This window comes from Corylus avellana, chromosome 4, assembly GCF_965113065.1.
Source record: "Corylus avellana chromosome 4, dhCorAvel1.hap1.2, whole genome shotgun sequence".
NCBI lineage: Eukaryota > Viridiplantae > Streptophyta > Magnoliopsida > Fagales > Betulaceae > Corylus > Corylus avellana.
This window is the reverse complement of record NC_142493.1, coordinates 25,335,336-25,348,026: the sequence shown is the minus strand read 5'-3', so window position 1 is coordinate 25,348,026 and position 12,691 is coordinate 25,335,336. Positions and strand designations below refer to the sequence as shown.

Here is a 12,691-nt window from a genome sequence, read left to right as displayed (position 1 = left end):
ATGAACTCTTTGGTTTGCAAGCAACCTTGAAATTTCGGTTTATCGAGTTTGAATCTACTCACCTGCTGATTGGCTTTAGCTTGCGCAAGGTGCTGAAGTCCTTGTGTTCGGTGCGCCGTTAACAAGTTTCTAAATCCATTCCCATTGTGACGACACCAGTCGGATACTGGGGTAGTGAGGTCTTCAATTTGATCCCTCATAGCCCTGAGTCAATCCTCCTTGTATTGCCACCACTTATCATTAAGATTTGCCTTCCACCTCTGCGAATCGCGGTCTTGGTTGGCGACGACAACCGTTCAGTCAAACGATTGCCGTTTGCTCCCTACGTGTTGTCTTCGTAGGCACGTGCACTTCATTTATGTCTGCAAAGCGGTTGCTTCTCCCCATTCATGGAAAGTAACTGAGCTTTGATACCAACTGATGTAGCGTGACTTAATGGGCTGCAGCGAAGAACATCAATAACTAGCAGATAAATACTTCTAGACCTTGATTTTATTAATGATCTAAGAAATATTATTGACAAAAGCTAGATACTTTCTAGGTTTTGAAGAAAAAAGAGGAATAAACGCAACTATGAGTAATTCACATTAATAAAAATCAATAATCAACATAATCTGTTTTCTTTGGAGGCTATAAGCATATATTTATAGCCTAAAACCCTACACTTAATAAAATATGACATAAATACCCCTAAAACCCTAAACCTAATAAAATAATGAAATAAAGACTCCCAAAACCCTAACCCTAATAAAATAACAATATAAAATCAGTTTAGAAAATAAAATAAACTGACAGCTACGCAATCTGCATCAAGTACAAATTCAGAATGATACATCTCTATATTTGCAATATCGGTAACATGATCAATTTTTTTGTAGTACTGAGGATTTTATGAAAGAAATACAAATTTTAATGATTATTGGAACACAGAAAATAATGTTTATTGGCTACTTACTGTTGTGGATTTATCTGACTATATGGACATATCAAAAGGGAGAAAAATGAAAATTGCATTGTACAAAATTTCTTGATGTGCATTAATTGGAACGATGGTGGTCATTACAATAGAGTTTTCATATAAAATGGAGAGGATCCTATTCTAGAATCTGTCAGCCAAAAATAAAAATTATACTTGCAATTGATCTTTTTTTTTTTTATTGTTTTTTTTTTACTTTTTAATAATATTGCTTGTAAAACAAAGTTGTCCCATAACAATCAAGATTATTATCCGAAGAATGATATATATATATAAAATGAATTTTGCTTTGACGATCAAAAGAAGATATAACTTTGGAGGTTGACATATATAGTAGAACCAAATTTTGAAGAATATAAAAATCTTCTTTTTTATAATTTATATTTTATAAAAAAAAATGTTTTTTTTAAAAAAAAAAACATTTGATGAGTGTTTGGTGGGCTTAGCAAATTTTTATCCTAAAATAATAAGCCAAATGTAAATATTATTTACTAAAATTTATTATAGGATTAAGAAAAATAACTTTTGACTTGCATGCATGTGTCATGCCTCGTGAAGGGGGACGGGGCTAAAATAACCACATTTTAGCTCTTTAATTTGCATATGTTAGGCTCTTAGTTTTGTTATTATTTGATATTTTGTTTCTTTTTTGTGTTTCATGTCTTTTTATAGGTTTTTTAAGAAAATGAACCATTTTTGAAAATTTCAACTTAAAGGGCATTTTTGGAAAAATTTGGAGGTTGAGATCGAGCACATGAAGATTAGGCTTGGGCACATGTAGGCATGCGCTCGAGCGCACATACGCCTAGGCTCGAGCGCAGTAGTGCTCGAGCACCAGAGAACGCGCACACAAGATGAAGACTCGAGCGCATCAGCGCTCGAGCGCACACGGGCAAGGATCGCGCGCAGGCTTGAGCTCGAGCGCACCAGACCTGGGATCAAGCGCCCTCATGCACTAGAGAATCAAAATATGCGGCCAAAACTCCTTTTTATCCTCAAAATAGGTTTTCAATGTCCTACTTGTACTAGGAAATAACTCTTCGATTTTATTAGGCTTTCTAGGGCTTCTATGTCTTTCTTAAGCCTATAAATAAACCTCTAAGCCTCTAGGAAAAAGTGTTGAGAAGCAGACACAAGCTCGGGAACTAGATTGAAGGCTAGATCTAGAAGAGTTTGGGTTTTTCTTCTTTCACCCTTTTATTTTTGTTATGTAGTTAGTCTTTTAACTAGGGCTAGTTTGAAGTCCTAATCATCTTTATTTAGGATTACAATATTGACGCCTTTGCTACAATTATTTTTTGGGTATTTAATTTGATTAATTCATGTTTACTTGAATTCTTCATATGTGTGTGTCTGATTACCATATAGGTATGTTTGGATTTATGTTATTTAAGTTAATTTGGATGACCGAGTCTTGGGCTTAATAAAGTGACAAAAGAACCCCATCATAGGTTCTTCGGTTAATCAACATGGGGAACTGGGAGTAGATACCATGCCCTAGGCCTGTGTGATTGCCGATTTCCATAGATTTATACTTCCTTAGAGAACAATTTAGTAGGTACCATGCTAAGCTCTTTGGGGAAGAAAAGAACTAGAGTAGATACCATGCCTAGTTCGTTGCTTAGAAAAATCAATAACTTAAGGAGTAGATACTATGCCCTTAGGTTGACAAACATTGGATATCTAGATATAACTAGAATATTGACATATTGTTAATTTTATTTGAGTATGGTTAGCGGTGGATTTCAAAATCCTACTGCTTTTTAGGTTAGTTAATCTTTTGTTTTTATTTCATTAATTCAATTAAATATTTTACATCTATTTAATTCAATTAATTAGTTAGGAAATTACATTCTAAGCATAATTTATCAATCCTCGTAGGAACGATCTCGTATTTGCCTGCTATACTATTGTTTGATTTTGTGCACTTGCGAGTAAAACGTACCAAATATTGTCTATTAATTTAGGCAGTTTTGAACTGGTATTTTTTTTTTCTATTTTTTCTTCTTTTTCTAATCACTGGTACTTAAATACAATGAGGAATTAAGCTTAGAATTGTGTCAAATTCTCCAATTAAATGTTTAAATTCTAACAACCAATATTCTCAATATTTAATAACCAAAATATCCAAATTATAAGACTACTTAGATTAGGAATTGAGCTTAGAGTACCAACCTCAAAAAGTGAGGCCTGAGTTAAGTTATTTTGCACTTTGTTGATTAACATCATATTCCTATATGTGATGACGCAATCCATGACCAAACTTCAATGAACTAATATTAAATTCATTGTCATCAACTCCTCAAAGTCTTTTAGGAGAATTTTCAAAAATTGGGATATCAGAAGTTGGCGATGATGCATCACCAACATTGACATTTGAACTTTGTGCATTTTTTCTTTTGAAAAAGTCAAGTATTGTATTTGACTTTCCCATCATCTACAAATAAAATTTACATGATCATTTTGGAGTCTTTAGAAAATAAAGAAAAAATATGCGTAAGTTAACAATGAACAAACTCACAGGAATAATATAATCATCAAATAGACTCTATGTTAAACATTAGAGTTTAGCCCTATAATTATTATTCTCTTCTTATTCCATTAATCTAGCAACTTACCCACAATTTATAATATTCATATTCACATACAATAATCAATATAATTCTAATATGACATTTTAGAACCTAAACCCCATAGGCATCAATTTCCATTGAACTCATAAAAGTCTAGGGTTAATTAACACTTTAAATGTAATTAACTCATCCAATTAGCAATCTTAGTGTTCACATACCAAAAGCCCTAATTTAATTCATACTATACAAATTAGGGTTTATGTCCATATTAAGAAAAATAGTGAAATTGAAGCTTTCAACTCATTAATCTAACAACCCGGAGCTTAAATCATGCATAGAAATCCAATGGGTAAAACAAATTCCCCAAACCATTATAATTTCAAACTTGAAATTCAATGGGTAGAACAAAAACTCAAAGAGAAACTAGAGATTTCAACAATATAACAAATTCCCCAATATCCCACGCATGAACCCTAATTTTCGGATTCAACCCAAAGTCTTACAAATCCTCACAATTTCTAGCTTCTAATCCTACAAGTATAACGAAATTTACAACAAAATTGTAAGGATTTTAACTATGTCTGGAATCCTCCTTCTTCTTCTTCCTTCACGGCCAGCAAGCAGCAGCTCTCTCTCTCTCTCTCTCTCTCTCTCTCTCTTTCTCAATCCGCAACTCTCTCTCTCTCTTTCTCTCTCATGTGTGTCAGTGTGTTGGTAGGGAATAGAAGAGATTCAAGAGAAGAAAGTGAAAGTGAAAGGGAGTCTGAGAGAGAAAGAGAGAGAGAGAGAGAGAGAGGCTATGGTCAATCAAAAGGAAGAGAGAGAGAGAGAGAGAGAGAGAGGCTATGGGCTAGGGAGTGCAATGTCCAAAGGAAAAAAGATTTTTTTTTTTTTTTTTTTTTTGGGGGTTGCCACGGCACCCCCAAAGCCTAACGTGGCTCCGCCACTGTGGTTGGTGAAGGAGTACGGAAATCTTTGCGACTGGTATATGCATCTTCTCTGAAACTCACCAACAGAGACTATAAATGTTCACATGCTCGGCAACATCATCACCGCCAACCTGGAAAATGTCGAATAGATGCTTAAAACCTGGTTCGACAACTACCCGAAGGGGAAACCATTTTCTGTCATTCTCGACGATCTTCTCGGCCGCGGAATTTTCAACGTCGATGGCGAGTCATGGAGGTTTCAGTGGAAAATAGCAAGCTTGGAGCTTGGTTCCATCTCGGTTCGGTCCTACACGTATGAGATTGTCACCTCCGAGATCCAATCCAGGCTAATCACTCTCTTACAATCTGTCGCCAGAAAAGAGGATGGAGATTTAGACTTACAAGACGTGTTTCGCCGCTTCTCCTTCGACAACATTTGCAAATTCTTGTTCGGGTTAGACCCAAGTTGTCTCCAGCTGTCGCTTCCCATGTCTAGTTTCGCACTTGCCTTCGACCTCGCGTCTGTTAAGGAATGATCCTACCTTACCTGTGGAGAAGATCTTGGACATGTTTATAAGGGAATAGGCAACCTTCCCTTGTAGAACCGGTTTTATGAGATGAGTTAAGCCCACAAATTTTTTATGGTGTCAAAGCCTGCCATAAGATAAATGAGGCCCACACTACTTACCCCGTGACAAGGATCGGAAAAAATACTGGCCTGCACATGAGGGAGGGTGTTGAAGAATGATCCTACATTGCCTGTGGAGAAGATCTCAGACATGTTTATAAGGAAATAGGCAACTCTCTCTTATAGAACCGGTTTTATGAGATGAGTTAGGCCTACGAATTTCTTCAGAAATTATCGGCGGAGTGAGCCATGGCGGCCTCACCGATTATCTGGAAGATCAAACGGCTACTAAATTTGGGCTCGGAAAGGAAGCTAAAGGAAGCAATCAAAACAGTGCATACTTTTCCGTCCAAAACGACTTCCTCTCAAGATTCATGGCTTCCATCAAGGACGAAAAATATCTCTGCGACATTGTTGTAAGCTTCGTATTGGCTGGACGTGACATGGTGGCCTTCGCCTTGACAAGCTTTTTCTATTTGTTATCGCAGCATCTGGCCGTTGAGGTTGAGATTCAGGTCGAGTTGGAGCGGGTCCTCGGGTGGACTTCCGAGGTGGCGAGCTTTGACCAAATGCGCCAAATGCACTACTTGAACGCTGCAATTTTTGAGAGTATGAGGCTTTTTCCACCAATTCAATCTGATTCCAAGTTTTGCCAGGAGGATTATATGTTGCCAGACGGTACATGTTGATGACAGTCTTCCGAGGAGTGACATTGCACAAAGTTTGAGGAGTCGTTGGCCTGCAAAAGAGGAAAAGTAGGATAAGAGCTGCCGGTGTGTGCCGGCGGTGGATAGCTCCGATGCCTAAGTCAATAGTTGATTTGAGAGAGAGAGCAAGTAAACAAGAGAGTTTAAGAGAGATTTGTGATTACAAAATAATTGATTGGAGCTTCCCTTTTATTGACATCAAATAGTAGTTGTGTCCAATGATTCTCGGCCCCACTTTCCCGAGGATCCATTGCGCCATGCTGAAGTGGATCGTGGGTTGTGGGTTACTCTACGATCATGAGATCGTGGAGTGTGTTAGTGGGTGGCTCGGCCACGCTTGCCTTGGATGTGGGCTCCAAATTTCTTCTCGGGCACATGTGGCCCGAATTGACGCTGACAGCTGGACCACGTTCTGGTAAACATGGGGCTTTGCTTTGGACACTGGGAATATCCCACGTTCATTAGTTGAACGTGGGGTTCCTTCACTTTTCGAAGGATCATTTTACCCTCGGTGGAAGGACTATTGTATCCTCGGTGAGCTGGCTTTGTCTCGGTCTGGCCAACTTCTAATGGGCTTGTATATTGGACAGGGCCTAGAGGTATGTTGGGCTTGAAGTGGCCGATACATTACCCAACAGTACTTTTGTACTCAAAGGCACCAGCGTTACATACCATCCCTACGCAATGGGTCGGATGGAGCGGGTCTGGGACCCGGTTGTCTAGAATTGATGGGTGTTGTTCAACATTATCTGACGGGGACCTGATAATTGCACGACGGGTTTCCACTAAGTGTTGGGGCATAAAGTAAGGAAGCTTGATCTCTATCTGATCCTGTCGAATGCGACTGCCAAAAGCCATTGATGCTTTATTTTCCATTATGTCTAGTAATGTCTAGGGCAGGCTTGCGTTGGCCTGTTCAACCAGATCATACCACGTGTCTACTATATCTTATTTTGAGACATAATCAATGCCAGATTATACCTCGATCACTTCTAACTAGCTAGCTGCAGCTTTGTTGTATTGCCAATCTTTTCAACTTTAGTTGCTCTAATTTTCAGAAATTATTATGATTGATTCTCAGAGCCCATATTGGAGACTTCCAGCGTTTCGTACGACGTGTCGTGTCCAAATTTGCATTACATTATCTATATCTAACTATCTTCTTCTAACGTTAAAGAGATGAGTTTGGGTTTTGGACATCTCGGATTCGCGGGGCATATATATATTGAATCCCAAAACTGATACAATTTTTACAAAAAACACCTCCAAATTTTAAATAGTCACACTTAATTACATTCTCGAATTATCATTCAATTCTATTAACTTCTAGTATCCGTACACTCACGTGTATTTACTATTTTTTTTTTTAATATCCAAATTGTCCCTACATTTTAAAAGGTGATCATACATGATACATGTCAATTTTTTTTAAAAATAAAAATAAAAAATTATTTACTTATTAAGAAACTAAAAATAAAGAAATGAGAGAAATATTAACTAATTCAGCTCATAACCCCTAGATATATATGAGCAAGTATATACGCTTGCTCACAAAAATTCTGGATCATATACCAGACTAATAGACTATAATCACTGATGATCTAGCTGATGGTCGAACTGAGTTCAAATGTACCAAATTAAGGAACCTCTACGTTATATTATTAACTTGTGTTCCTTTGCCACAGGCATATATAAGACCAAGATGTAAAATTTGTGTTGGATAAAGCAATAATATTAGAATTTCCGAAGAAGATGTGTAGGTGTAGATATGATAAAGCTCTGAATTAATGAAGCACGTGTATCAATTCATACTGGTAGTTGGTTGTATACAATGAATTGTGGGCAGAAAAGGAGAATCCAATTATTATTATTATTTGATGAGAAAAAGCCACCAACCGCACTCGACGAGTCTCTTGATGAGAAAAAGCCATACCCAGAACACAAGCCACCGCATGGGCATTTCCCACGACACCCTCCAGCAGAGGAAGCTAACGACTGGGCGAAACCACTCCACCCCAGCTGGCCACCGCCCAATTAAACCTCCTACGGCCAACTGAGTACTTAGGCTAAGTATGTATGTTTAATAATATAATAATAGCTGCAACTGATATATGATGTATCAGTTGCTGCTGCTGCTGCACTTGTCTTGTAGTTTATGAGAGCATGGAATGCACTTAATTTGTTCCAGTTGTGGAGAACTTTCATTGTCACCGCTCTATATTAATATGATTTCTATGCTTATATTGTGATTTGGCTTTCTTCTCTTCTGGTAGTAAAAGTTTATATATACTTTGGAAACAGTATTTTAGGGCAAATATTCTTAGTGGTGTTGAATGATGGCACACCGAGAATTACATCGATCACTATAATATTTTACAAGAAGAACAAATTATATCAATTATATGTGATAAAATGGTTTATTAATTTGACCTTTAACAGAAAAATCATGACTCCAGTAAGATATAATTGTTAAAAGAGCAGAAAAAAGAAAAAGATAAAAAATGAGATATAAGATACAAAGAAGAGTAATACTATACACACTCCTATTTTCACACTTTTTTAAGAGATTTTTAAAATCATCATTGAATTTTAATCCAATGAACAAAGATTTATTACAAATTTAATGATGGTTTTAAAAAGTACCAAAAAAGTGTGAAAATAGACGTAGAGAAGTAAGTATTTGTGTAGCATTATGCACAATATAATAGTACATAAGAAGTCAGCCGATCAACACGTTCAACAACTGTGCATACTCAAGGGTTATATGTTTCTCGCTAAAGTAATTGGGCGCTTGATTTATGCCATTGGATACTTGCACAAGTTCGAATTACCCTTTGCCTTATATATATATAGCACAATTCATTTGGACGACGCTTTGCTCTTCCTATATATATAGGGAAGCATGTCATGATGCATGGATATATGTCTCAAGTGATGAGAACTTGGGCTGGCATGGCTTATCCTATGAATTGTCATCTTACAACCCCATTTGCCTTCTCTCTTGAATCTGGATCATCAATTTTTTTAACTGGAGATGTTCAGTACTTTTGTGTACAGGATGTAAGCAGCATCCTTTCTTTCATGGACTCTGACATTCTTAACATTACTAGAAAATTCCAGTGAAAAGAAAAGTTTAGTCCAATGAAAAAGTCAGTTGATCAACTGAGCTAATCAACTTCTTCTTTTTCAATGGTTGTATTTTTTTTTTTTTCCTTCAATTCTATTTAATGCGGGAGAGGGAGAATTCAATGGTTGTCATTAATGTAAAACTCTGCCTAGCTGGTTGCAACTTGCAAGTTTGCAACTATTGTTATGAATTTAAGCTAGTTTGCTAAACTATTTCCAGTTAGTGGCAAATGTTCGTTGGGTATTCTCCTAAAAGACATATTATTGGGATGTCGGGTGAGTGTGGCCAACTACCCATAGTATTCATTAGGTTTGGTTTGGCCAAACCTAGCTAATAGTCTTTAGGGGTACGTAGTCCAGCATCTCATTTGGAGTTTAAGAGTAGTTCGGTCACTATTTTTGGTGTTTCGAATTCGGGGTGGTTTAACACCCCAGTCTCTCTCTCTCATCTTTTATTTTTTATTTTTTATTTTTTATTTTATTATTATTATTATTATTATTATTTTATGATTTCGTATTTTTTAAATGATCATTTATTCTTTTTCGATGATTTTATATTTTTAAATAATATGGTGGTGCTTGTTGTGAGTGTACGTAAGTGTTAGGCCCGTATTGAAAAAGTGAAAAAAATAATAATAATAATAATAAAAAAATAAAAAAGAGAAGGTAATAATATACTTAAGTAAACCTAAACGTATTAGTTTTGAAAAAGGTAATAATATTCTTATTATTTACACATATAACTATCACTTGTCTCAATCGTACGTAAAATCCCATTCCTCGAATAAGAATCTAACGACATTAATTATATTCAGCTGTAAAATAAAAATAAAAAAGAAAAGAATTTAAAGGCATTATGGGTCGGTCTGATAAAACTTTTTAGAGTATTCAAAATTAAAGATAGGTTTTCTAACTAATTCTCAGCATTTTTTATTTTAGAAAAAAACGACTAGAATGAGTCCACATGTCATCGTCATCTCTCGCCATTTATTAAAAAAAAAAAAAAATTGTCAAAATTACACTACCAAAAAAAAAAAAAAAAAAAAGGGAGGGTGGGGGGGGGGAGGGGGGTTAGTGACGCTTGGCTTAGTGTCGTTTGACCAAACTTAAGCAATAAAACGACGCCTCTGAACTAATTTGAACAATGAGGTAGCTTTTTTTTTTTTTTTTTTTTTTTAATGATTTTCAAACTAATTTGTAGCACTTTTTATAATAACATTGAGAATTAATTCACGAGCGTTGAAGAAATTAGTAGGCCTAATTCATCTCATAAAATCAGTTCTATAAGAAAGGGTTGACCACTCTTTATAAATATGCCTAAAGTCTAATGCACAAGCAATATGAGATTATTCTTAAATATTCTCCCTCACGTGCAGGCCCGTATTTTTCCTGATCCTTGTTATAGGATAAGTAGTGTAAGCCCCATTCATCTTGTGGTAGGCTTTGATACCATGAAAAAATTTGTGGACCTAACTCATTTTATAAAACCAGATCTATAAGAGTGTTGCTCACTCCGTATAAATATGCCCAAAGTCTTATCTACAAGCAATGTAAGATTATTCCTTAACACGCATACGTAGATTTATGCCGAAAAATTATCGGCATCTTAAGAAAATATGCCAATATATATACAATTTTTGGCGGCTTTAATTATTATTATTATTTTAAATGTCGGAGAATTTAAAATAAAGTGGCGTTTTTTTAATGACCACATGCATCTCCATGATTTGGTGCCATTGAGCCCAAAACCAAATATTTAACCACCACAAGATCGGTGGGCCTCTATCTTCAACGGTTCACACTCATTTGTGAATGAGCAAGAGACTACTTTAAAGATTGATATATTTGTCTACCATTTTTTAAGCTGATTGGTGCATAGTAGTCAATTAAAATAATGACAATTGGCAATTACTGACTTGTTTGCATCTTTCTTTTAACCCCTTGTGATGCGGTGTGCCGACATGATGCAGTAAAGTCACCGAAGTAAGTGGGAACGGAGAAACATGAAGCATGTCCTTGTGGGATTTCCGCGGAGTAAATCGAAAGTAGCTGACATATGACATGACGACATATTTATATAGATTGATTGAACGAGGCCACACGTCAGACTTAAAATATTATTGCACGTGATGATAGCTTGATTGTCCATGAATCATAATAATGTAAGCTTTTCGCCACTTCGCCACCTATCTCAATAGGAATTTCTTTTAATTTCCTACTCGATCTACTCAGTTTTGCTCATACTTCCAACTGAGACGCCTCGATGAAGATTGTGTACGTACATGTTAAATGAGCAATATGTGGACGCTCTTCATTTCTTATAATTGCTTGGACCTTTTGGTGGGAATAATATATATGGATCCCTAATAATTTTGAAGAAATAAGCTTTTAATAACTTTATAATATATATATCTGATTCTAATTGAGATTTCATGCTATTAGGACCCAAATGGCGAATGTGCGGGGAAGAGCTAAATTAGTTTATTTCTCATCACTCTAGCCTTCACCAGGAAGAACAGCCTTGGTGCATGCATATTGTCAAACTTTTGAACTCATTTGGATCCAAATGGACCCCTCCTACACATAGAAAATACTGAAGAAGAACACTTATTTGACTTCGAAGTGTGTATACACCCTTTCACAAAAAATGCGAAATGCGTAATGACATATGACATGACGTAGTATATTTGGCTCTGATGCATTATAAAAGCCTAACAATTCTTCTTGTTTTCAAACCATCGAGAAAGCAAAAAATGAGTAGCAAATACTGTCTAGTGTTGCTCCTTGGGGTGGTGCTTCTCAGCACTGCCTCACTAGCTGACCGCCACGAGCCTTCCAAGCCCCATTCTCCTCCTAAACACAAACCTCCGACCCCACTTGATCACGGGGAGAAGCCATTTCCTGAACACAAACCGCCTCTCAAGGGTAAGGGAGACAAGCCACCACCGGAGCACAAGCCACCGCATGAGCATCATCCTGGACGCCATTTACTGGAGTCGTCTTCCCTTGAACAGAATTCGCCCAGTTTGGATGGCAAACGTCCAAAGCCACCCCCGAAACACAAGCCACCAACATCCACACTTGACAAAGAAGAGAAGCCGTTCCCAGAACACAAGCCACCAACCAAGCCGTTTGACGAACCTCCCAAGCGTAAGGGAGAGAAGCCACCATCGGAGCACAAGCCACCCCACGATCATCACCCTGGACGCCGTTTACTGGAGTTGTCTTCCCTTGAACAACAAAATTCAGCAAGTTTGGATGGCAAACCTCAACCTCCCAAGGGAGAAAAGCCACCTCCGAAACACAAGCCACCAATTCCAGAAGATGAAGCTCCTAAGCCTAAGGGTAAGGGAGAGAAGCCACCTCCAGAGCACAAGCCACCCCATAATCATCACCCGGGACACCCTTCAGTGGAGGATGGCAAGGACTCCCACAACACACCTCGGAAGTTGAAGGCTCCAACCGCGCCCGAAAAGAAGCCGCCAAGTCCGTCTCACAAGCCACCCCACAAACCTCCACCAGCGAACTGATCATGATCAGTGCATGCATGCATGTTTATATATTTGTAGAAATTAATAAGAGCTGCAGCATATGCTACCTTTATTATGAGTCACTGTTTCTATACATGGAACAGTTACTATAGCTACAACATGGTACTCATCTATGTAGACTATGTTCACCTACGTTGTGTACGTACTCGTTTTTAGTATTTCAATGAATCCTTTTTCTATCACGTGCGATGCATTTCTCTA

General features: G+C 37.2%; 1 protein-coding gene and 1 pseudogene across 1 annotated transcript; both read left to right on the top strand.

The window, feature by feature from the left end:
- Positions 1-6,536, top strand: LOC132178281 (cytochrome P450 94C1-like; annotated as a pseudogene).
- Positions 6,537-11,687: 5,151 nt separating this feature from the next.
- LOC132179508 (uncharacterized) lies at positions 11,688-12,672 on the top strand. Its single transcript, XM_059592245.2, has one exon. It carries the CDS (start codon positions 11,693-11,695, stop codon positions 12,467-12,469), a length of 777 nt encoding a protein of 258 aa, XP_059448228.2. The 5' UTR covers positions 11,688-11,692; the 3' UTR covers positions 12,470-12,672.
- Positions 12,673-12,691: the final 19 nt, after the last annotated feature.